We start from the raw sequence: 27719 nt of genomic DNA on the forward strand, positions 1-27719 counted from the left end.
TACCGTAGTAGAAGGAACAGAAATTTCTTGGCTGTGTTTTCTAAAGACAGAGGAACACCAGTAAATTAGTTAAATATATATATATTATTTAAAAATAAATAAATAAATAAATAAATAAACTTTTCATTCTTAAACTAAGTGTACTTTCATGCATGTAACTCATGCTTGCAGGGTGCTGAGAATTCATGGTATCAGTAAATTAAGCATGCAAAGACTTTATAGGATGCATATATAGACCCAAAATGCTTGCCTACAGTTAAGGTGGAGAGTTAAGGTTCAAAGGTGCTGAACTGAGCAGTACCTGGGATCTTTAAAAGTCTGTCCACAGTCTTTTTAAATTTATATAGAAGGAAAACTGGACTTTTCCAATAACAATGAACTACTGAACAATAATGTAGATGAACAGCAATACAGTGGGCACAGAACTCAGCTGGTTTTCCAGACCGCCTGAAGAGCTTTGTAAATCCCACTGATTTCAAAAGGATGGTGGATGCTTAGCAATGAATGTCGATAAACCTTTCGATGCATCTTTTCTGAAAAGATTTTTTGATGTTGTCTGTATATAGCATTTTGCAGCAAATTTGCTATAAATTAAATAAAAACATCAAAAACCAAAAAATATCACTAATAAACATCCTATATTAATGTGTGCTTAGCACAAAAGTTAATATGAAACCTTGAATGTATAACAACAAGACTAATAGAACATACTAAATTTACATTAGGAGAATGAAATAGGATAACTGAATAAAATCTAAGTCTAACCGTTTTTGAAAAATATCAGATGAGGCATTTTCCACACCCATGCCAAAGTTGAATGACGAACGGAACTCAATAGGCATACTCAAACGACAATATATCATGTCTGAATTGCTGTTCTGTGTGCCAAACGTTTTGTGAGTAACTTTTAACCGAGGTGGACTCTCAATGGTTCCATCAATTCTCCATATCTAAAAATAACAGAAATAATTGTATTATAATACTGTTCCAAAAAAAACACATATAACTTTCAGTAACTAACTAAGAATAAGGTAAGTGAAAGAGCTAACAAACTTTTCAAAGTTAATTAAGAACTTTATTTGTGACCATGAAACTAGCTCAAAGAGCAAGGGAAGCCAAAGATTCCCCCTATTTTGACTATACTCATTATTTTCAAGATGTTCCATACAAAATTTTCAAAAAGAAAAGCATAGATTTTATTCATTCAATTTATTTACAGTGAACAAGTCACTGAAAAACTGCTTTAAAAGAATCAGCAGTTTCTACCACAATTAGAAGTTATATCATGTAGAATCCTTCAGAAGATCACCGTAAAGCCCGAGCCTGATATTTTTGCCTGTGCTGAAAAAAATGGTTGTGCTTTTAAACTTAATCCGGGGTAAGAACATTTCAAAAAGTTTTTACAACAGAAATACAGTTGAAATAATCCTGACCAACTGATTAAAATGCTGAGATCATTCAGTTGGAACTGAGTGAAGTAAGCGGATTTTGAAGGAAATGTTCAAAGGCAAATACTAGGGATTGTAGTAAAAAGGTAACTAGGAAACCACAACAGACAACAGTCCAAGTAGCTAACCAAAGCAACATAGATTAGTAATATATATACTAGAACAGGTATATTCACATGAATTTTAATACTACCATAAATGAAGTTGGAGATATGAAGATCATATCCAGATGAAGATCATCTGGAATTATCTAAAGATGACTTAATAAATTTATATGACAAACTATCTGATGACAGTAAGTATTAGTAAGGGTTTAATGTCTCAGCTTGCTAAGCAAACAGTTGATAAACAGGTGTCTTCCTAACACGTAACGTTACCTCTACGTGAGGATGATTTTTTGGCACATTGACAAATGTTGGTAAGCGTTTACTGAACCACATAGCAACATCTCGGTTCATATTTACTGCAAAAGGTTCAAAACCTTCTTGAAGGCCACACATTGTATAATACTTGAATGTACTGGCATCCATTCCAAGGTTCATACGTCCAATCTGAGACAGACCCAGTGCGCAAATTGGAACAAAACCTAAGAAAATGATACAAGAACAAAACAAACAAACAAACAAAACAAACAAACAAACAAACAAACAAAAAAAACACAAAAAAACCCACAGTAATTAATTTTGAGAAAATAAATATTTTAATTTGAATCCATCTAATGTGAACTAAAGTTTAGCTCCTAGACAAGATGCGCACGAAATAATGACAGCAGCAAGGATTTAAAGCTACCTTAAACATTAATGGCTAAGATCAACATAATTGCTAGTGAGTACATTGGATATTATAAACACCATGTCATTTATTTAAACATTAATCTGGTTTAACAGTTGTTATTACTAAACTCTGGTTTTGTGAAAAATGGACAAAAAAATGAAAACAGCTTTTTTGACTATTAGATCTGAAAAAACATGATTTGATCAAGTTAGTTATTCATTTATTAGAAGAATTGTTTATCTTCATCATTTTTAGACTAATAAACATGCCATTGTAAAATGAACTGGACACTGGAACACAAACTTGACTAGCCCAAAGCTAATAACAAATGTTAAGTATAATCTGAGGGCACTGAAGTTTCAAATGGACTTTCAGGTGAGGTTGAGGTATCTCACCCTGTTTAAAATTTGTTTTCTTACCAGTGTCTACAAATTTCTGGCCAACCTTCATCTGTCCATTATTTATGATGCACAAATATAGATTTATTTAACGAAGGCATTTTTATGACCAAACATTTTCAATTTCCAGGTAGCAGACCATATCAGCAATAATAAAAGGATGTTGAATGATTATGTCATCTCTTCTGATACAGAACTCAGAGAAACTGCAGTGAAAAGCCAACGGTTCCAGTACAACAGAAATTCTCTCACACTTCAACCTTATGCCTTCAGGAAAGCTCTCTTAATTGTGTCCCTTATTCTTTATCCTTAGAAAAACTGTATCAATGGTCAGACCAAAGATGGACACTGAATAATTGCGAAGTCTTCTGTTAATTATTAATGGGCATGTAACTACTATCAGTTGGAGGAGATATCCTTTCAAAGAAAATGTAAAACAGTTTGAAAATAACCCCTGCCCCCAATAAAGTCATGTAGATACTTGTGTTCAAAAAAGAATGAGAAACAAAAAAGGAAAAAGAGTCCAGGAGAAGGAGAAATGAAGATAAACTATGAATAGGATGGGGAAAAAAATTACAAATCAGACTCAAATTTACATTTATGTTGCAAAGATTTGTTCTTTTGGTTCAACCTCTTACCAGATAGCACTAATTTTTGTCCTTCAGAAGCAAGAATACAATTAACATAAAATGTGTGTGCTCCAGTGAGAAAATCAATTCTACAGTTTGAGCTTCTGGGAATTTTTCTAGGTGCTTATTATTACTGCTACTTGCTATCACTGAAGTTCAGCCCTGAGAGTAAGCCTAGAAAGGCTTGAAGAAAATTCACCTGTTTTGATTGTTGGAGTTCCATTGTATCTACTTGTGGTTGAAGGAAAAATAAAAGAAAACCAATTTGTCCTCTCAAAGTATATTTTTATGAAGTTAAAGTGTACTATGATTTGAAAGCTTACATCAGTGAAATAAGATGTAAAGGCACTGATGGAAATACTAGACAGGAACAGACTGGAAGCTGGGGCAACTGAGAATCAAAACTTGAAAGGCTTGTGTAGCAGCAATAAATGCAACAGGATCCTTAAAATTTCCCAGTGAAATTTCCACAGACTATAAACTAAAGCAGAATTTGAAGCAGCAGCTTAAAAAAATCTTTGCATATGTCAATACTATTTAGAATGTTTTTAAAAAGAGGAAAGAAAAGTCTGTGGATATCATAGCAGTAAGTATTGTTAAATGGAATTTGTTTAGTACTCTTGATTAACGATAAAATAACATTTTTTCTGCTTCTCCAAGTAAATACAAATGAGAGATTGTTATAAAGTGACAGGAACAGCAATGAAAAGACTTTTGGTTATATGTTAGATAGTCAGTGAGGGAGGAGCTCATAAATAACACAATCAAACCTATAGTGAGTAATTCCCAAAGACAAATAAAAACCTATTTGTAATGCTGAAGTTGACAGCTGTCTAAAAAATGCTGTCAGGCACACTTTAACTATTATTCTGGTATTTACTATGCTGATTTCAGGTGGCAATTCTGCCTGGTGAATGGGATTGTTTAATACTATGCTTTCATATAGCTTGGTTGAAAAACACCATAATTACCATAGTTTTAACAGATCCTTTGGACTTCAGCATTCTGTACAAATTTCTGCTTTCAGAAAATTTTTAGAAGAAAGTTTATGTCTAGTAGCTAGCAACTCTTGATATTGAGAAAATGAGATATGGATTACATTTAAGCTTTTCAGCTGAATAATTTGAAAACAGTATAACATCAGGGTAAATTTAACCACTGCTCCAAGTACAAAATTGGTGGGGTGATATTCTGTGGCATTAGGGCAGAAGGAGCTCAAAACCATGCGTACAAGGAAGTTTAAGAATTAACTGGAAAAAACAAAACACTGTATATAATAAATCTTATTTCGCAGCTTGCTAAGCCATTATTGACAGACTAGTTTTTCTGCTTTTTTTTTTTATTTTTTTCTCTTTTCTCATAACCATGCAAATATAAAAAGAAAATTACCACTTTCTATTCCAAAGTCAGCAAATGCAAGTTCTGAACCTTTACTGGTTATAAGCAATTCTCCATTCAAAGTAAAGATAATGGATTTGTCATCCAAGTTTATCATGCAACCAACCACATCTCCTGGTTGCCAACTTCGTCCAAAGAATCCACTGCCTTGATGCCAACGCTGGCCCTAAATAAAACAAACAAACAAACAAACAAGTAGATAAACACTATGCTAAAATTCAAAAATAATACATGCATTTTCAGGAAAGAGAAATCTGAAAAAAATGGAGGTACCAATCAGTCAAGAAGAGAATTATTTTATAGACAGCTAAAATTATCGAGCATAACATTCTAAGTGAATAAAGCTTTATAACTCATTTAGAGCAAACAATGATCCAATTAAACAAGGGCAAAATTCTACCCTTAATTTTTGTTTTTCTTACTCTTTTACCTTCCAGGATCTCAAACTAATTCACAAGCAGTACTAACTTTCATGTAATTAAGTTAGTATATTAGTTATTTCATATAGTGAACCAAAGGCACCCTAACTTCAGTAATATGAAAATAATAATTTAGAACCTGGATAATAATCAATGCTCACTGGACTCCACTTCTTACATGCAGTGTCATTATCATCCTTCTGGTCCTTTAATAAACAATGTGCAAAAAGCAAAAAAGACAGAAAGGGAAAACACAACTGTGGAAGTTGTGTTTTGTTGTCCAGTTGTTGAAGAAACTTTGTTTTATTGTTGTGAATTATCACTTCAAAATAATAATAATAAAAAAAAAAGTGAATGGTGAAGTTTCTTTACTCTTACAATAGACTTCCTTACTACAGTGGTATATCCTAGGAAGATAGATATAAAACAATGCACCTTTGTTAGCATAATTACAATGACCAGAACCAAAATGCAGATACAATTCAGCAAGAAACAGAGCCCAGAGATATCTTTATATGAATGAAAAATATTCCCGTAGTTGAACTGGAGTATACAGAGGAAACATATACTGTCATCTTCTGCCTAGCCTATTCATAGGTAAAAAATAATACAAAGGTAAGAATGCACTGACTTTGCTTCCTTCGAAAACAAATGCTTGGTCATCAGCTCCCAGTTCTATGTCAGGTCTACAGCCTGGCCTGGCCCAGCCAACACGCATGTCTCCACCTGTCACAGCTTCAAATTCGAAGTACCACTTTCCAGACTTCACTGCATAAGACTGTTCGACTCTGAAAAAACGTATCTTGTCAATGCTGACTTTTTCCGTTGTTTGATCAGCTGCAAAAATGAATAAGTAGAAAAAAAAATCACTGTATTTCATAATTAGATGAAACTATAAATGCCACAGTTTAGTTTTTCATCTGTCCCAACTGTTTTCTGTCTCAGAAAACAGCCATTATCTACCCTTGTAAGTTGAAGAGCCTTCATAATAAATGTTAGAAAAGGAGGAAAAATAATCAGCATACAGATGCAGCATACGTGTAGATGTAGTGCTTAGTGACATGGTTTAATGTTGGACTTGGCAGTTCTAGGGTAAAGGTTGGACCAGATGATCTCAGAGGTCCTTTTCCAACCTAAATGATTCCATGATCCTATACAGAATGAGTGACTATCAAATATTTATAATCATAATATTTCAGTGACTATCACGCTATGCAGAGCCACAAACATATACTTGACTGGAGAAGACATGAGAAGTGTAAGATTACAATACACAATACAATCCAATGCTAAAAATTCAATGAAACTTTAACTAAAGCTGCACATTATCTATTTTACTAGTAATATTGGTAAGATAAGCAATGTATGTAGCTTATATACTTAGGAATTTGGATTTTAAAATCTTTTTAAAGGCAAAGTAGCTTTACCTTTATTATATTAGAACTATTAACGAATTACTCTTGAAACATTACAGATGCAGTGTCTAAAAACAAGAACTGTAATGTGACGTATCTGATTATTTTTCCAATACTATCTTAATTTTAGATAAGCATACATGTATTTCAAGCTTTTCATGCAAAATGAAGCAGGAAATAATGAACTGTCTCTGATCACAATTTCAGAACATTTTAAACAGCGATTTCCAAATGAAAATTAGTATGTCTACACACTACAGATTTTCTCCAATCTGAAAATCAGAAACTATAATTATTGTACTATCAGCTAAAAACAATCTTTTAAAAAACATATGTAACATACAAGACATTAAAAAAGTATATTTGCACCTTTCATTCAAGTCCACAGCAGAAATACATAGTATTAATTCATCCCTTATATGTTTTGCCTATCTATTCCAGTGTCTTTTTTTTTTTTTTTCCTAGCACTAAGGGGAAAAAAAAGGCCATGATTCTTACTGAATGTACATACCTATTTCTTGGTCAGGTGGCTCAACACTATAACCATAGCCTGCAAATGTTCTAACAGCTTCACGGAGGCTATCTCTGTTCGATTTTTTAGTACGTTCATCTAATAATGCATATGGCACTAGCCGAGGATTACGTTTGTTCTTAAGATCCTAAAAGGAGTTATAAAAAAGAACAAAAAGAAAATTGCTTTTAAACATGACAAAGAATGCATATAATGAGACAGATTGTATTCTAAAGTAATGTTAGGATTACAAGAAAAAGCTATTGATGAAGAACAGTTCTGTGAATGATCAGTTCTAAGTCAAAAGAATATTAAGCCCAATTGTTAAGGATGTTAAAAAACTAAAGACAAGAATGAAAGAGAAGAATGCAAATATATACTCTGATATCCTGCAGTTGCAGCCATGCAGGCCTGATAATGTACTCAGACCTGCATAAGCAAAGCTTTTTTCCCTGCTCCTTCCACTTTTTCCTGACTTCCCAATACATTCAATATTTATCCTTTTATTTAACACTCCCAATTGATGTTCTAAAATACAAAATGTCATATCCTTTGCTTACTCTAAATGTGCCTAAAACGTCCATACCTGCTGAATGCCATAGGTCCATCCTTGCTTTATTCTGTCTTTTGCCCAGACATTATGTGCATTTTCTGCTAGTTTGTCAACTAGGAATTCTTGAGAAGGTAACAATTTCACTTCAGAAAGATCAAGAGGGGCAGGTTTATATCCATTTGACATCATGTAACTGTAAGTCAACAATGGAAAACAAAGAGAGGTAAGATAGTTCACTGATAGTATTTAAATTCTATTGGGCATTCATAGCATAAGGTTCACTTTCTCCCTCCACTTTTCCTGCTCTCTCTTTCCTTTCCAAAAGTTCTAAATTGCATTTGGTCATTAATTAGGACGTTTTATGTATACACATAAATTTTTTTATGTATATACATTTTATGTATATACACTCTTTACTGTAGCAGTGTCTCATTTTCTACCTTTATTGGGTTTATTTGCACGCAAACTAATTAACTGTGACCTAGCTCTGTATGTCGGAACTCAAAACAGTTGCTGTGAAAACCTGTGAAAAAAGTTGTCTGTGTGATAACCTCTCATGAAATTATTTTTATGTATAAACCTTTTGCATTATTAAGTACTGTTTCTGATGCAAGTGTGTAAAGATTGCATTACCATTTTTTCAACAGAACAAAACATATGGTAACTTGTTCTTCCCACATTTCTATTAAGCAGTAGGTCTAGCAGTTTTTTAGCAGTAGGTATTAATGCTCCTCTTCAAATAGACCACTCTGCTCAAACCACGTAACTTCCATTTCTTAACAAGACTCAGAAAATGATGTTAAGATCTTTTTTGTTCTGTTATTGAAGACAACAGTATGAAAATGGTATTATGTTTGACTGCTTGCAGTATGAACCTCGGGAAAGGTTCTTTTCCCCTTTTTTAAAGGCATCTAATGAATCCAGATTACCATCTTCCATATCATAAAGCTCTTTATTTTACTAGTTTGTTTAAAAACCTAACTGAATTTCTCATGGATGAAGGTGTTTGGGGAAGACAGTTTATGGGATTATAAATGAATGTAAAATGGCAAGTATCCAAATCACCGTTCCTGCCTTCAAGTTTTGTTGAAGAACAGGACTTTAGCTTGTCCCAGGAGGACTGCAGAATCCCCACAGAAAAGGCTAAAATGTAGACATAATGCTCAATTCATTTTCACCACACTTGGGGTGATTACTACTGACTACTGTAATTACTACTGATTACTTATTATAGATCACACACCTATTTCAGCTCCCTGACTGCCATAGTTTAGCTAGCAAGTAAAAACTGAATTAAAAAATAATGGATTTTGTGCAATAATCTACACACGTACATTTCCAAGCAACATGCAACATTTTACAACTCTCATTTTCTGTTTATTATTATTATTTTCCTCTTGTATTTGTTTTCCAAGTTGTACAGACTTAAGAAAATCTTTAAAGAGATGTATTAATAACATCTCTGGAAATGCATACGTTGAACAAACTTTTTCTTGGAGGGGAATAAAGGAGAGGTGTAAAATGAAACCGGAAGTTATGGAGAAAGGCTATTTCAAGATCAATTTACTATTCATACATTATGCATACTCTGCTTTGCTCTGTGACAGAAAAGCACTGAAATGTTGCTTTCAACTTTGGAATATCTATTCTAAGACCTCATCACATTTACACCACATGCAATTTTATGTCTATGTGGCTATTTGTATCTCTCTGAATCACTCCAAAAGGTGATGTAAAGCAGCAGTATTCACAGTCAACAACCATCACAGGCAGACAGGTAGTAGACCAACCAAGCACTCAAGGCTCCTATAAAGCTGTGTTTGTTTGTTTAAAAAAACAACAACAACAACAACAAAAAACATTACAATATTTTTCTTTACTTAATACGGTGGTGTTGCAACTGATATATGATAGCTAGCATAAGGTACATACTTTTTAGGAAGCTTGACTTTTTTAAGATCTTCCTCTGCTGCTGGATTAGCATGAACAATGTGACACCCAAGGGCCAAAAGGGTTCTACCAATACAGAAAAATGACAGTATTAAAGCACAATACTGTAGGGCTCACCCAGTTTTATCTTTGTTTTTAGTATAAATACACAGAACTACTGATATTTAAAAAGCAGTAAAGTCATTCAAAATGATGGAATATCAAAACCCAAATACTTTAAGTTCCCCCAAAAATAAAATAAAAATATAAAACTACAAAATGTAAACAAGTACAAATCTGTGCATTGAAATTATGCCATTTTGATTAAAGCCAAAAGGGTTTGGTGTTGTTTTCTTCTTTGTACGTCTGTAGAGATAGGTGTTTCTAAATCTTTCTGAATGCATTCCTGGAACTTCTAGCAAAATCAACAGAACACTCTGATTGAGATATCCTAATGAGGTAGCATGTTTTCATATCTTACAATAATATAATATGCTTGAATAAAAAATAAACAAACTTTTCTTTTAATTCAAAGCTCACTTGAGAGTTTCAGTTGACATTTGCAGATTATAATTCTTCTCTGTCTCAGGTAATTTTGAGAATTCTACAAGACAAGGATGATGCCTTTTATTATCATCCCGTATCTGTAACAAAGCAACAGAAAAGAGCATTTTACTGATATCAGAATCAAGTCAGGATCTGACAATTATAAACTGAGTAAAGAATCAATTAATTCTTTGAAATAAATAAAACAATACAATTAATCTTTATTCAATGACAGTTATGCATGATTATATAAATGAACGTTCTTATTATTTATTTAAAATGTACACTATAAGTACTCTCCCATAACCAACAAAAAAATTGAAAAAATATAGCTATTTCATGGATTCTGCATAAATACATGAATCACATGAAAGCAAGCCTGCAAACTCAATGAAGATTTCTACTGAAAACCTGAGCAATATATGGAGAAAGTCCTCAAAAACTGGTATTGGTAACTTCTGTTACCAATAGAAGTGAATTTCCATATGGGACTTACTGCTTGGTATCTCTTTGATCCCAATGTTAGAGTAACCAAAAAATTAGATGTGGAGTTACTCGCTATTGGTTATGATTTTCAGTAGAATTCCATCTTGGTTTAAATAGGATGTTTCCAATGAATGTATTTATTCACATGATTCGTAATAGCTATAGTGTTAAAATATGTGCCTTCACACAATCACAGAATCACAGAACTGTAGGGGTTGGAAGGGACCTCGAAAGATCATTGGGTCCAACCCCCCTGCCAAAGCAGGTTCCTCAGAGCAGGCTGCCCAGGTAGGCGTCCAGACAGGCCTTGAATATCTACAGAGAAGGAGACTCCACAACCTCCCTAGGCAGCCCGTTCCAACGCTCTGTCACCCTCACTGTGAAGAAATTCTTTCGCATGTCAGTGCAGAACCTCCTGTACTCTAACTTGCAGCCATTGCCCCTTGTCCTATCCCCACAAACCACTGAGAAGAGGTTGGCTACATCCTTCTGTCCCCCACCCCTCAGATATTTATATACATTGAGGAGATCCCCTCTCAGTCTTCTCTTCTCCAGGGTGAGCAGACCCAGGTCTCTCAGCCTTTCTTCATAGGAAAGATGCTCCAGGCCCCGTATCATCTTTGTGACCCTCTGCTGGACTCTTTTCTGGAGATCTCTGTCTTGTACTGGGGAGCCCAGAATTGGACACAGTACTCCAGGTGAGGCCTGACCAGGGCAGAGTAGAGGGGGAGGATCACCTCCCTTCACCTGCTGGCCACGCTCCTTTTAATGCACGCCAGGATCCCATTAGCCCTCTTGGCCACAAGGGCACAGTGCTGGCTCACGGTCAACCTGTCGTCCATCAGGACCCCCAGGTCCTTCTCCTCAGAGCTCCTCTCCAGCAGGTCATCCCCCAGCCTGTACTTTGGGTTGTTCCTTCCCAGGTGCAGGACTTGCTCTTGCTCTTATTAAATCTCATTTGGTTTCTAAAATCTCATTTGTTTTCTAAACTTTATGGTGCAAAATTGTCTCCTAATTATTAGTTATTATCATTGTCTCCTACTAGTTAACATGATCGTCTCTCCTATTACTAATTTATTTTCTGTGTACATGCTTACAAACCTCCTCTAAATACTCTGCTAAAATTTCCAGTCTGATAGCACATTTCTGTCTGGTAGCACATGTTGCTGCTAGCACAAATGTGCTACATTCTGGTAGCACATTTAACCTAATATGACAGGATATGACATTCAAAACATACCTTGCCATATGTCCAGCCAAGTTCTATTTTATTCATTCCCCACAGTTCATGGATATTTTCAGCTAGTTTGTCCCTGATCTTTTCAAGATGAAAAGGAAGAGCAATCTAAGAAAAGAACATAGCAATTTCACACATAAGAAAAGGTTTCAGTGACCAAACCCTGTAGATCCAAGATGATCTAGTTTAGTCAAAAACAGCAGAACACACAAATGATGAGTTGCTAAAAGAAAGGTGGCAAGCTACCTTAGTTTTTATATTGCTAATTTACATTTGTTGAGCCATATTTTCCTATCCCATAATGGCACACTTAACATACCTGACTGGTGTCTATAGGACAAGGGATAAAGGAAGCTTGGGAGAGGAATTGTGTTGTACCCAGCAAATCCCTCACTCCATCAGAATCTCTCTTGTATTCTTTCACTGGTTCCAGTTTCATCTTCTCTTTTGGAAGCAAGGCTTCATAGCAGGGAGCATAGCCAGCAGGAGGTAGAAATTTAAACTCTCCGTGACGTCCACCCAATAAGAAACGAGCTCTGTGCAATTTACAATGAAGAAATACTCTTAAATACTCAGCATATACTAACATTATAAATACATCATTTAGAGCCATAAACATTTACTCGAAAACCAAGTATAAAAATGGTGGTTTATTTCATGCTTTGAAAAACACCAAAAAATTACCAGCAGATGCCATGAATTACATCATCATCTACCAATGATTTTTGGGCATCTGTTTTTAGCCAAAGCAAAAATAATTATCAGTGCAGTGGTGTATTTTGAAAAAAATATATTTCTTATTTAAAATCAAATGGCTGTAAGTTTAGTGAAATTTCTAATACATTTAAATGATTGGGAAAATCTAACTTAATTTGGACTGGTGCCATAAAACTACCACGGGGACTATTTATACACCGCTAAGTTTTTCATGTAACTTCTCAGTGGACTCATGCAGGCAGCTGGATATGGATATATATATGGATAAGAATCCACTAAAAACAGGATATGGTGAAACAAAAGGCCCTGTAGTCATAACACAGAAATCAAGCAAACAAAATTACAGCAAATGCTACAACTGGAAATGAGTTTCAAACAAACAGCTTGGATCCCTGCTAAACCCCTAAAGTTTTCTTTCTCCTCAGATATATACTTTTCATATAAACATAAGAATATATCAGGAAAAATAAACACTATCTGACTTTATATTTGAATCCTTATATAGGCCAACATTGGAGGTAAACAACAAAAAAATCACTGATTGTTATCTCCAGGAAACAATCCACACATTTCTCATGATGGTGTGACCAGAAGAAGCTTCTACCATTTTTTACTTGCACTTTTAGAAATACTGGAACTGTCAGACCAACAGATTTCACTGACAGTGAAATATGTTACATATTTCACTGTAACATATTTAAAGAGAGGAGAAATAGCATGACACAAGGTTTCTCAAACTCATACATACGTACAAGTCACAGATAACTGAAATGGTTCAGGGTTCACAAGAAATGTATTATTATTGATTACTCCTACTAAGCTTATACTTTCTAATTTAATTTTATAAATACCTTGCTTTAATTATTTGAGTGTTCCCAAGGTAGCTAAATATCTGAGGAGACAACTTTGAGCTTAAAGCTCTCTTTATAGCAACTCTCCAAACAGATTAAAATAACTTTTTTTTTTTTTTTTTAAAGGAGGTCAATTTCATTTTGAGACCTAGAATTTTAACTTTCTAAGTAGGCAAAAGCCAAAGAAAGAATTGAAAGGAAAAGACTTTCACGCATCCTTTGATGACTACATTCCACTAAATAGCTCCTTGCTTCCTGCCAACTTGGTCAATTTTTCGTTGTTTTAGCAAACTATTCAATCTCATAGGGTCTTTATTATGGTATCATTCCTGCCAAAACCTGTTTTCTCCTTGCTCTTCACTGCATTTCCCTTAGCCTCCACACAAACTATGGAGTCCTAATTCTGCAGACTCTTTTGATAACCTGATTACTAAAGGAAGCTGTGGTTTTTTGTCTCATTTCAAAATAGATGTTAATATTTCTTTTTCATTTGGAAAAACATATTTTACATTTGCCAGACTTTAAGCTTGAGAAGAACCCTCCCGAAAACCAAATATGAATAGAAGTCAGTCATGTTATATCGAACAGTGCAAGGGCTAGTCTTTTGTTGTTGCATTGTCTCTATAATGTCAACAAATATATTTTGGTCACTTGAGTAGACTGACACTTGCAGATTTTCTGAATGAATTAAAGGTAAGAAAACAATAGAAACCTGACAGAATTAAGTTTGTATTTCATTATTTTAGCTATAAAACAGGTAAGGAATGGGCAATGTCAGTAATAAGTTTCCAAAAATGCTCCTCATCAGCATTTTGAATTCACTACTGTGAATATGGTATCAGTTTTCCTGATGATTTAGTGTATTTTTTTTATCCTCGTGCTCAGAATGCTGTGTAAGAATTTTGATTAGTGTCAAATAAAGTGCTGTGTTTCTAATGTGCCTTTTTTTCCACTGATAATTGGAATGAGACAAAATTAATTTCCCCTAGGTCACCCAGTACCCATATAATAATGATTTCCAGACACCGTGACTTGGCCGTGTTGCTAATAGGCTCACATTTTAGCCTGAAGTGAAATTATCCCTGAAAAATCAATACTTTCTTGCCTCCCTCCCTCCCAGCTGATATTTGGGCAGACCTGAAACAACAAGACACAATAAATCATATATAAAATCAAATGACATTTTGTGTGACAAGACAGCTAAGAAAAGAACAATTAAGTAGCACTTACTTTACACCTGCTGATAAGCTTACAACAGGGAAGAAAAACCCTTCAGTACAGAAGTTCTCAAACATTCCTTGTACAGGCTGCCCATTAATGCGGAATGAAATGCTGGGCACACCTAAATCCAAGCAGCAGCTAACCACATCATCAGATGACAACAAATGTTGATTGACAGATGCTACAGCCCTGGGTACTCGACCTAGGAGGAAAAGATTCAAATAATGAGAATTTAAAGACTCTCACACATTTAACAATGAAGTAATAAATACATTTCCTCAAAAATGCCATCAAGGTTTTGCTCTCAGTCACAGAAACATGATCTTGTCCTCATCTGCTTTATGAATGGATCTGATTTTAAAAACAGACAATGAGTTAATATTGTTCAAACTGATATGTGACAGAACAGTGCACAAACTGAGCAACTCACTCAAGACCTCTGACACTGTTCACAAGACAGGAACATGCTCAGCTGAAATCATGTGAGTTCACACCATAGCCTTATGTAAAAGCACTGAGGCACAGCAAATAAAGACCTCTGCCTAACACTTATATACCTTTTTTTTTATTATTATTACTACTTGTGAAATAAAATATTTACATATCTAATAGAGCAAATTCCATTTGTGGATGAATCAGAAAGGCACGAGGCTTCTACCAATAACAACAAGCCCAGAACTCATCAGATCTCTAAGCCCTCCCACATACTCTCCAGTTTGATCTACATTCTATACAAAGCTTTCTGTATGAAAGACCTTCATCAATTAAGATTGTTACATATCTTAGGTACAAATCGTAATTGCCAGATCACTTCCACCATTTTATGGAATTACGTAAGTAGAATAAGTATGTACAATCTTAGAGAAATTCTAGCAACTGTTTCACTTCTTACTGCTTTTCTTCCTCCTTTCATTGCTTTCATTTCAAAGATAGTAGGTGATGTCATTTAGTACTTAAATAATTTTGTATTTTATAGCCTTATGCAATATTTCTTTACTGAAATATTACTTATTTAGAGAGTATTTTAGGAACTATAAGAAAGCAATAATGACAACTATCAGCATTTCCTGTGTTGCTATTTGATTCTTAGAATTAGCCACTTGCACTTTCCTGTTTTTTTCTACAGCAACATACATGAACATGGTCAACAGGTACTCTGCTGTACCATACCTATTTGTTTACAAAAAGTATACTGTGGTTCCCTTTTGGATAAAGTTTTAGGGGAGGCAGACCAGAAAAAAAAGGTCAGTCTTTCTCATACCTCCAAAGCCTGCTTTCCAGCTAACTCTGCACCCCAAAGGACCCTAACTAATCCCTCTCTAAAACACCCTAAAAAGTTCATTCTCCTATTTTCTACTTTTTCTTTAGCGGCTTTTCTAACACATGCATTATTACAAAAATTAGTTGAACTGCAACACCTCAGATGAGCCTTACTGTCAATGCTTTTTGCTCTTCTATAGCTCTTACTCAGATCTAGCCAACTGAATGTGCAGTCATGTCCATTTTGTTAACGCACCCCACTAACATTGTTAATCTGCTTGAACAAAGAACAGCAAATGAGACCACAAGTTTAATGCCACTGATCCTTAGGTGACCACAAAATACGCATTTGCTGCTATCCATTACCACTCTTCCTTATAAATGGCAAATTTAATTGCTTCACTGCAATACGAATTGAGTCTCTCATATTATTACACATATTAAAAAGAATTTATAAAGAGACTGTATTTTTTCTAATAAGTCTATTTTAGATAATGTGTTTGATGAACACTATTTTTTTCAAACAGCCTAACAACTACAGGTTTTCAGTTTGATGTACCATTAAAATTTATCTTCTAAAGACCACAGAAGTTGGTAACACATTGCAGTAATTCTTAGTTCTAACTGACAGAATTATCTTTTATGAAATAATTTACCAAACTCCAAATTCATCTTATTAATATCAATAATAATAATTTCATTTAACATCAATTGTAGATGCAAAGTGAAAGAATACTGCTACATGTAGATCCGCATACAATGAATTTGCCTAAAATCAGTGTATCCATTGATTTTTAACAGATACATTAAAGTCAGTGTTGATCTAGATCTAGAAAATACCACTTTTTGATCAAAATCATGAAGACAAAAACTATCTGCTAAACAGTCCAGTTGGCATAGTTCAATATTGACTAAAATCTCAGAGAAGCAGTATGACCTAAAACTTCATGGTATCCTGAAGTTCTGAATACAGTTCTCTATAAATCAGTACATGGTACATGCAACAGATGCATATATATAGCTACTGGAACTGAAAGCAGAGGTTGGTAATCCCTGAATGCAAGAATCCCTGAATAGAAGTGGAACTGAACAAAGTACCTACCAGACCACAGATGGAGGCCATCAAAACCGTAAGAGTATAGGTCATCCCCAACACCATTGCCACCCCATCCTTCTCCTCCTCCAGGATAGGGAGCATAACCTGAAGTAGAGGCCCATCCAACTCGTAAATGGGTGGGTTCTGCCGTCAAGAATGGATCAACCTGATCAATTATTAATTCAAAGTACCACTTCTTGTATTGTGCAGAGCCCTCAGCAACACCCAGAAATATGTTCGGCCTTATGCTAAAAAAGAAAATATAATCCAGTTAGTGTAAAACATAAAATGTGGCATATGGGTTATATTGCTGTGAAATAGTCAAATTCACTTCGCAAATATGATACAAGTGATTCCAGCAATAGGACTAGAGGGAACGGCCTCAAGATGCACCACAGGAGGTTCAGGTTGGAAATCAGGAGACTCTTCTTCTCAGAAAGAGCAGTCAGACATTGGAACGGGTTGCCCAGGGAGGTGATGGAGTCACCGTACCTGGGGGTATTTAAGGAAGGATTGGATGTGGTGCTTAGGGACATAATTTAGTGGGTGTAACTGGTGGACCAGATGATCTTGGAGGGCTTTTCCAACCTTAATGATTCTGTAAGTGTAGATGTCCACATTTTGCTTACAGTATTTGATTTGAGATAGGGACCCATTCTGTGACTTCATATAGCTGCTGCAGAATTATCTTCTAAGGCATATGGTTCCATGCTTTGAAAATTTTATAGTTAAAAGACGAATAACAAGATTATAAAAAAAAATAAAATAGGAGTTAGGCTGCTAGGAAATCAAATGCCTTTTAAATCATAAAGTATCTCACACAATGTTTACATGCTCCATAATAATTAGTAGATAGAGCCATATTGTATTGAATCTGTATTGAATGAGAAGTAAGCAACTTTCACCTTTCCAATTAATGTCAATACAGATCTTACTATTATTAAAAATTCCTACTTGACAACAGTTTCCAGAATAATTGCCATATTTGCAGTAAAAATGGATTTTTAAGAAGTTATACATAAACAAGTCCTATAATATGTGTCTCAATACTGAAAAATGCAGAACATGTCTTAGGTTCCATTATTTTTGACAATTATAGAAGACATTTAAGTTCATTTTTTTCTAACAATAAACATGTCACAATACCTTGTCACATCATTAATCAAACGTGTTTGCAAGAGTAAGTCTCTTCTAGGCAATAGATTGTCACAGATCAAATTTTGATTGGCACGAACCGCAACTCCATTACAGACACAGAGAGAGCAAAGCACATCAAGAACCTGAAAGAAGAAATCAGAAGAAAGTTGGGTAAAGGCTTTTATTATATACACTGTAGTTCAGTTGTTAACTAACAACTACATTAATCTACATTCAGAATAGACCTAAAGGAAGGAATATAATAGGCATCATCATTATTTTTTTGTAAATACTCTTTTTATATAATGACTGAGTATAGTCTATATTACTGATAGTGGATACCAAACATTTGTGGAACACACATTCAGAACAGACGGTTTGCAAAATGCAGATAAATTTCCTTTGAGATTTCATATTCTCATTTCTATTATAAAATAGCAAGGCTATTACAGCTGCTTGTCAACTCTTCACAATATGTTTTTTTACTATTAATTATATGAGAAATTTCCTGTGGCTCAAAGAAATTAGTGGACAACTCTAAGCAGCAATTCTCAGACTACTTAGGAACCTGTTCCGAAAGCATGCTTCCCATAAGATATTGAAAATCCATTTATATTTTAAATTAGAAGCATTTAAAAGAATTCAATATAAAGCAAAGCAGAGTTTCAGAAAGATCTAATTCTAAAGCTTCAGCTCTCTTTTTTTGTTGGTCACAGTCTTGAAAGTAAAAGATTGAATAACTGTCCAACAAATTGCTGGTTAGGATAGAGTTTTGAGCAAAAAGTTTTGGAAGGGAGAACACAGTAACATAGTGTTGCCAAGGAACACGACTTCTCACTTTTGCAAGTAAAACAGAAAAGCTTAAAGATGCATTTGAGATCTGACACAGTCACTGAGCAAATAGCCTGAATGATGTTAACTGTAATAAATTAACTCCAAGATACAGCATCATCTTCACACTGCTGATTACCACTGTGGAAACTCTTGCCCAACACAAATAGCAGCAGAACAAAACATTTATGTTAGCCATTCCTGTCCTCTGGCTGGTTCTGAAGAACAAAGCAGCAAGCTACTCTATCCAGGTACTTACAGCCATGAGCAAACTTCATTTTCTCAGCTAATACAAAATTAAAGGTACAACTTTTTTTGACTGGTTATCCATATTTATTAGCTTTTCATGTATATTTACAATATTTGAAACAGAAAAGCAATTGAATGTTACTCTTTTTTTTTTTTTTTAAATCTCAACAAAGCAATTTTGCAAACATACTTCCAGGTTATTTTATTCCTTTGAATAAAACAGTATCATGTATTTCCATGTACACATTTCCCTTTTTTTTATTGTTGTTGTTCCTTATTAATCACTGTAAGCTTATCAATACATCATCAGTTTTTCCAAACATACCTTGTAATTGCGCCCATGTTTATCCAACAATGAAATAATAGATTTTATATGCTCCTCAGCTATTATATTTAAAGCTTCTGGGCTTTCAATCAAAATGCAGTGCAACACTTCCAAAATACCTGTATGAAGACCGCAGTAAAAATTTTGCCATTAAATCATCTGCACAGCTGAACATAATCCAAAAGTTCTGTAAATAACAGGATATCTTAAGACACTGTTTTTTCTCCAGTCTAAAAAGAGAATGAAAACACTTTCAAAGAGTATTGATATGCCTATGATGTGAGCTACATTAGACGTCAATGCTTTATGTAGCTGTTACTTTCTGATTTATTTTGAAAATAGCCATAATTTAAAAAGCATTTAAGAAAAATGCAATTTAAACTCCTTCCTTTCAATAAGGCAGACAAAGGTTCTAGTAGAGAGCATTGTGTAGTATTTTGATATTTTGTTGAACACTGCAATAGAAAAAAAATCTCTAAACAATTCTGTTATTTGCACTTGTGCCCACAAACCACTGTGGTGTTACTTAACAGCAATGAGACAATAGTCTTGATACTTTCTGAAAATTCATCAATTTGCTGAAGTCAAATTCAACATTGATTGGATGTGGTATTGCATATACCATATAAATGGAGAAAACAAAACAAAACAAAACACAAAACTGCTTGTTTAAATATAACGCTTTGCTTAATAATAATTAAAAAAAATAAAATCCAGATACAGTTTATTTTCTAATGCATGCTGTTTTCAAGCAAAACTGCTCTGACAAAGATCATGCTCAATGTCTGTATGCAGTGTATTGAGAGTTAATTTGCACGGATAAAAGTCTCACCTGAGGAAGATTCTAGTCTGTCCAATTTACTTATTAGCCAATCAAGGTTACTGGAAAATTGAGTACAATTGTTTCTGTTGCCACGAATGAGGGCAGCTGAAAAGAAATCCAGAAGTTATAATTTTATAATAGTAGTGGTTTTTTTTAATCACTAATGTTGATCATGTGTAATTTAACACTTTAAAAATAATGTCACAAAAATAAACAAATACTAAATACATGTGTGTTATGGTGACAAAAAATCAAGATTTTCATTAATTTGACTATCAGAAACTAACAGTTTCTTAAGAGCATGCAGCTTTTGAAGTTGACAGGGCTCTACTGGATAAACCAGAATTTCAGCAAAAATACATTTTATCTCTGTTTTATTTCATTTTTTCTCCTATCCTGGCTAGTTATAGAAATTATCCACCACTCTTCTTCAATGCAGCTGTTAAGCACTATCATGAAACAGTTCTATTTCCCACCAATGAGTGGGAAGTTTACACTCAAGCACAGGTTGGGTACCGTTTAAGCAGAAAGCCCTACTTTCTACTTAAAACCTAATACAGATTGGATAGCTTTTAGTCTTCAGTAGCACAAAACACAATGTTATTTTGACTGCACTTTGAAATTTCATTAGCAGTTGAATGTTCTAAGCAATAGAAACTTCTTTATTCTAGAAGTTATTACTGATCATAGAAATATAACAAAAAGCCTTTTGTGTAAAACTGTCAAGAATTTTTATTATGAAGCATTAATTACAACAGAAACATCATGTCCAAAATGTACCTGCAGAAGAAAATCAAGATGATATCTTGAAAGGCCTACAGAGCACTAAAGAGTTTTCATCCTGCTTTTCTTTAAACTCTTAAGACTGCAGTAAAAGGCAGGCAATGATATTTCATTACTTTCTTAAGAAATCAGAAGATTTCATCAGAAGCACCTGCATTTCTGCACTACTCATGATCATGTGAATCTCATACTTCAAAGCACCACTTCCTAGTGTGCCTTCCTCATATTCACATGGAACTTCTGAGTTTCAGTTTGTGCCCTTTACTTCTTGTTCTATCACGGGTTACTCTCAAAAAGAGTCCAGACCCATTGTCTTGACGCTCCCTTAACATACTTAAGTACATTAATAAGATCGCCTCTCAGCCTTCTCTTCTCCAGGCTAAACAGGCCCAGCTCTCAGCCTTTACTCATGTAGGAGGTGTTCCAGCCCCTTAATGATTTTAGTAGTCTTCCTCTCTCTAGGATCTCCATGTCTCTATTGTACTGGGGAACCTAGAACTGGACACAGCACTCCAGATTTGGCCTCGTAGCTGTAGACAGGGAAGATAACTTCTCTTGGACTGCTGGTAACACTCTTCCTAATGCACCCCAGGATACCATTGGCCATGGCCAACAAGAGCAGATTTGCTGGCTCATGGTTAACTTGCTGTCCACCAGGATTCCCAGGTCCTTCTCTGCATAGCTGTTTACCAGCAAGTCAACCCTCAACCTGTATTGATGCATGAGGTTATTCTTCCCTAGGTGCAGGACACTGCACTTGCCTTTGTTGAACTTGATGAAGTTCCTCTCCACCCAACACTCCAGCCTCTCCAGGTCTCTCTGAATGGTGTGTCAGCTACTCCTCTCAGTTTTACATGTATATCATCAGCAAACCTGCTGAGGGTGCACTCTGTACCTTCATCCAGGTCACTGACAAGTAAGTTGACCAGGACTGGTACCAGTACTGACCCCTGGGGGACACCACAGGCCTCCAACTAGACTGAGCTGCTGATCACAGTTCCAACTCTGAGCTCTGCCACCCAGCCAGTTCTTAATCCACCACAATGAATTCTGTTTTCTGTAGTAAGTATCAGCAAATACATGGAAGAAAATCTATAATTAACATGACAGAATGAATGAAACACGAAGTACTCTTCTTTGGTAGTGAAGCAACAAGTAATTTTTTTTTTTTTTAACTTCAGCAGAATAATCAAAGAACTTACCTAACAATTTGTAAAGGAGATTTAAAATTTCTTTCCATGTGGTACCATTTTCTTCTCTTGCAATTTCTGCAAAATGAGCTGCACTGTTGTAGTCATTTAAACGATCAATGCAATTCAAAACTAGTGCCAGCATGCCCTATATGCATAAAACAGAGAGGAAAAATAACTATATATGAAAAAAGCATGTGCTTTTATATTTTAATGTTCTAATATATTTTTAATATTCACATTAATATTTTAATATTTGTCACTGTTCTTTTAAAAACTGCATTATCTTAGTTTAAAAAAAAGACTGTGCTTATAAGATGTGAATATGTATTTTCCTATATCAAAATTACCTATTGAGGAGAACAATTCTATAATATTCCTTACTCAGCTGAGTGTCATAAAATATAAGGAATAAAAACAAAGCTGAGAGTAAAGGCGTTTATTTATTTATTGTAAATAGAACCTTTTTTACAAAAAATCTTCCTTATAGAGAAAAAAACAATTTATACAAAAAGGAACTTTACTTGATTATTAAAGGTTGAAACTTTGCTGGCCAATAAAATATCTGTAAAACAAAGTTGATAAAATACCAGAACAGATTTTTAACTTCAGTTTGGTTTGAGACTAAAATGACACTGAAAACCTGAAAGGAACTCAAATGTGGCTAAAAATATTGTAAAATATACTTCCTATTTATAAAGAAGCATAATTATTCTGATTTCAGAAAGCAACAATTTTACAATTATGTAATACATATCTTCCACTAAAGCTAACCTTTTCCCAATTTCTAGACAGGAAAAGTTCCTTTTTCATACCATGGTGGACAGGCAAGACATCAGAAATAACATCTATCATTCAACCCAGTTTTATTATTCGTTTGGTGCATCCAGGATGCGTAAATGTGTAGAGATAAGAATTTTTTTTTTTTTTTTTTTTAAATCAGTATAATTTATTTTAACAATAGCACCTGTTTAAGGATGCTTAGGAGCATGAAGACCAAATTTTGTCAGAGAATTTGTGGCCTGTGAAAAGTATGGAAGTCAAAAATAGATACCAGCAAGTTATCATGTGGCATTACAGTCTATTACATATACACACACATCTGAAAATGGTTAGATTCCTCTCAAAGTTTATGACATTTAACATCAAAATAAGGTAACAAATCCTCTCTCTGTACCTCTTCTTTAAATAGATTCTGTCTGTTTTTCAGTGACCGAAGCTTGCTTTGTTTATCCTCATGTCCCAGGTCTTCTTCGGGAGGCTGGAAGTAAGTAATCAGGTCTTGCAGAGTTTGAGCCATCTCCTCAACAGGCAGGGCGATGGGTGATAGTGTTCTGTTGTTTCCACTAAGGAAAACAAGAACCACGTAGACTGGCAGTGTTATTCATTTTCACACTAATTTACAGTGTTATGGAGCAGCCTATTTTCTGTTCGTATCTAAATCAAGTCTTCTTATACACAGAACATATGTAAATGAACAACAGTTGATCTGAATTGCAAACCATTCAAACATCTGTTGTTCGGTTGTCCACTACTCAAAGATTTCTGAATTGGAATCACATTTCCTCTTCTACACTGATTTAAAGACAGAGATAAGATTAAAAAAAAAAAAAAGAAAAGAAAAGAAAAAAAGGAAGACGATAGATGAAAGATAAAAGATGTTTTTTTACAGTAATAGATATTACTTTTTTTAATAGTAATAGATATTGTTTAGATGCTTTAAATCCTATAGATGTTACAGGTGCATTGTACAGATGGCCTAAAATTGTAGCAGTTATTGCAGCTGTACACCCCCTTTCATCTAGATAAAGAATGCAAAATAGCAAGTAATAGCAAGTAATCCTAACCATTAATTAGTTGCTTCTGTATCAATTCTATATAGGAAGTAAAAAAGCTGGGATTTAAAAATATAAAGCGCTTCAGGGAATCCCAATTGTCAGTAAAATAATGTCTCTTTCCCGTTCAAGCATTTGCTCAAACAATCTCGGATGACAACCCCATTTCTCAGGGTCTGATTCACTATTATAGGTAGTGTAATCTAGGAGGAGCTGACTGATAGCTGAGGTGGCTGTTTTTATATCTTCAGCACAGGAAATAAAAAGGGGTAGTGTAGTCCTTTGTGAGTAAGTAATGTCGTTTTAAACACAGTAATATACAGTGTTCTGTGGAAGCAAATTCTTAAATACCAACTCATTTTTATTTTTTCATGTATTAGGCAGCAACAGAAGGATAACTACTTATCACATTGAAAACTTCTGCCAAGCACTGTGAAAAAATATCTTCCTTAGATCTACATATATCCTTAATTACTTTATTGTTATAAACTCTTATACGTTTCTCTATATACTCTATAGTGTGTATATATACACATACATATACACATATATATATACTCTTATACATTATATATAACTCTTATATGTTATCTCAGCAATTATAAATGAACATGCATTGACACCGAACTGTGTTTTACCCCAAAAATCCTCAGGTAAAAACTTATCATATAGAAGAGTGAAGGAAAGTGAAGGAAACGTGGAACTTTCACTGAAGCAAAGATTGTTGTCTTGCTGTTTGTTAGAGTTATTGTTTGTTAGAGTTATTGTATATTAGTGTAAGATAAATGTTATACATAATTTACTCTGAAGAATGGGGGAAGGAAAGGAGAAAAAAAAGGTAACAAGATAGTGTAATAAAATTGTTCTTTAAAATGCCGCATGATTTCAAACGAGCACAGATAAAGGTGTTATTCAAAAGGACAAATACAACTGCATATAAAAGTTATGTATCAGTTTTCAAAATACTTTCCTTCACTAGCTGAATACTAATGCCTTTATCAGAACTATTAGCTTAGAACTATTTCTATGTAAAATTTCAAACTTATGGATAACTAAGACTTGTTGAAATTAAGCTCTACTGATTAGTTATAGAAAACATTCTGAATAGTATTTTAAAAATTAACAAGCAGGATGATATATAACACATGAACAAAGCCTTTTGAACACAAGACACACTTCAAGATGGAGAAATTTAAGCTGAACCAAGTGCATTAATAGGGTGAAAGAAAGTCAATTTTGACTCAGAAAATTTATTTCATTCATAATATTGTTCAAATAGATGTTTGAATCCAGAAAACCAAACTAGGGATGAAATGTCATAAATATAGTATAATTTCATGCTGAACATGTTATTTGTTCATTAAGATTCAAGATCTCATGAGGACAAAGGGTCTTCATTCAGCAACATATAAATTTAGATAAAATAATATTAATGTCTAGCACATTTGTTTTGTTATTGGCTGAGATTAATCTTTTCCATGGAAAGAAAGGTATTACATTGTAATGCATGGCAAGGATATTAAGCAACTACTTACCAAGCATGGCCCTTTATATAGCCTTCTTGATAAATCAAGATTATTATAAATCAAGTCTGTTGTCTTATTAAATTGTTTAATTCCCCTAACTTTTTTAACGTCCTTTGTACTAATGATTCTGTGCTTAGGCTACTCATATATTACTTAACAATAACCAGGTTTCCAAGGGCATTGGTGTTTTGATCTGTGGAAATAGCTATGACTGTTTCCACATTAGGTTTGATTTCTAATATACAGTTAGTGGAACAGTCCAATCCCAGATAATTTGTATTTAGGTGTAATTACTAACTCTGTTACCATCTAGTAGAGCAAAGATTTGGAAGAAAAAATATTCAGAAGGTAATTCTACTGATTCTAGTCTAATCAAATTTAGAATCAATAATAATATTTATCAATAATAATTTTAGAATCAAAACTTGAATTATTCCTTTCAATCAGATAGAGTTGCTGTTTCTCTGCTGAGATGTTCTAAATGATTTTGCATATCCTTAAATCTATTTCACTGCATATATATGTGTTGGTTTAAACCACAGATTTACGTGACAGAAAGAAGTTGTTCTTTGTATCTTCTCAGCTGATGCTTAGCCTTTTGCCCTAATTATTCTTACTGCAGATAATCCATCATACAGCATACAGTTCACCAGAGAGGTCTGTCTCTCCTCTGGTCTGTAAGTTTTCCAAACATTACAGGGGTGACAGAGACTTAGAGAGTCAACAGGATGGATGATTGAAAACGTACAAGTAAAATGCCGCAGCCAAGATACTGAAGGTAATAAAGGGGTGTTCTCCTTCCAGATATGCAGAAATCTATTTTGTATCTCCTTCTATAGCTGATGTGCAAGGACTTGGGGCTGCTGTGATTTCATAGAAAAAAATCATAGAATCATAGAATATCTGAAGTTGGAAGGGACCCATAAGGACCATCGAGTCAAACTCCTGGGTCTGCAAAGGACCACCCAAAAAATCAAACCATACATCTGAGAGCATTGTCCAAATGCTTCTTGAATTCTGGCAGGCTTGGTGCCAAGACCACTTCCCTGGGAAGCCTGTACTGGTGCCTGACCACCCTTCCCATGAAATAACTTTTCCTGATACCCAACCTGAACCTCACCTGTCATAGCTCCATGCCATTACATCAGGACCTCTCACTGTCCCCAGAGAGCAGAGCTCAGAGCCTGCCCCTCCACTCCCCTCATGAGGAAGCTGCAGGCCACCATGAGGCCTCCCCTCCTTCTCCTCTTCTCTGGGCGGAACAAACCAAGCGACTTCAGCCATTCCTTATACCTCTTGCTCTCTAGACACTTCACCATCTTTGCAAACCTCCTTAGAACACTCTCTAATAGTTATATATCATTTTTACATCATTTTATTATCATTTTATCCTCTGTGATGCCAAAAACTGCATATGGTATTGGAGGACTGGAGGTGACACTGTACCAGCGCAGAGTAGGGCAGGTTAATCCCTTCCCTTGGCAAGCTAACAATGCCATGCTTGAGAAACTTGAACATACATGTATGTATGGCCCTCCTGTTTGCCATGGCACACTGTTGACTCATGTTCAACTTGCTGTTAACCAAAATCCACAGATCCCTTTCTGCAGGGCTGCTCTCCAGACTTTCGTCCCCCTCTCTGTACATACAGCCAAGGCTACCCCTTCCCAGATGCAAAATCCGGCACTTGCTCATGCATTTTCATACTGTTGGTGACTGACCAGCTCTCGTACTTGGTAAGATCTCTCTGCAAGACCTCTCCAACCTCGATGGAGTCAGCAGCTCCTCCCAATTTAGTATCATCTGCAAACTTGCCAAAAAAATCTTCCAAACACTACATCCAAATCATTTATGAAAACATTGCAGAGAACTGGCCCTAAAATGGTGCCCTGCAGAACCCCACTAGTGACTGGCCACCAGCCTGATGTAATTCCATTTACTATAACCCTATCCTGTTCTATTCTTGATCTTGACAGAAGTAAGCATCTATTTTCCTTTCATGTGGTTTGAAAAGTTTGAATAAAGTTGACTACAGTATTTGGTTTACCAAGACAAATAGAAGATAACAACCCTTTTCTGAATATTCTCAAGTTAGATGTTAGGAAGAACTTCTTCACTGAAAGGGTTGTGAG

At 34.8% G+C, this 27719-nt stretch overlaps 1 protein-coding gene across 8 annotated transcripts in view; it reads right to left on the reverse strand.

Moving 5' to 3' along the window:
- Positions 1-27719, reverse strand: part of RYR3 (ryanodine receptor 3) — a 218861-nt gene that overhangs the window by 114511 nt on the left and 76631 nt on the right. For all 8 annotated transcript variants that reach the window (XM_032189404.1, XM_032189403.1, XM_032189400.1 and 5 more), the window contains 18 exons: positions 23404-23572; positions 22239-22374; positions 20263-20358; positions 19431-19549; positions 18035-18168; positions 16895-17136; positions 14542-14734; positions 12063-12279; positions 11747-11851; positions 10015-10118; positions 9478-9561; positions 7579-7738; positions 6993-7140; positions 5698-5903; positions 4639-4813; positions 1826-2034; positions 766-950; positions 4-40 (listed from right to left, as the gene is read on the reverse strand). In XM_032189404.1, coding sequence (XP_032045295.1) covers positions 4-40; positions 766-950; positions 1826-2034; positions 4639-4813; positions 5698-5903; positions 6993-7140; positions 7579-7738; positions 9478-9561; positions 10015-10118; positions 11747-11851; positions 12063-12279; positions 14542-14734; positions 16895-17136; positions 18035-18168; positions 19431-19549; positions 20263-20358; positions 22239-22374; positions 23404-23572 — 2719 coding nt within the window. The remainder of the gene's footprint in view (positions 1-3; positions 41-765; positions 951-1825; positions 2035-4638; positions 4814-5697; positions 5904-6992; positions 7141-7578; positions 7739-9477; positions 9562-10014; positions 10119-11746; positions 11852-12062; positions 12280-14541; positions 14735-16894; positions 17137-18034; positions 18169-19430; positions 19550-20262; positions 20359-22238; positions 22375-23403; positions 23573-27719) is intronic.

Source organism: Aythya fuligula, chromosome 5 (genome assembly GCF_009819795.1).
Source record: "Aythya fuligula isolate bAytFul2 chromosome 5, bAytFul2.pri, whole genome shotgun sequence".
Taxonomy (NCBI): Eukaryota; Metazoa; Chordata; class Aves; order Anseriformes; family Anatidae; genus Aythya; species Aythya fuligula.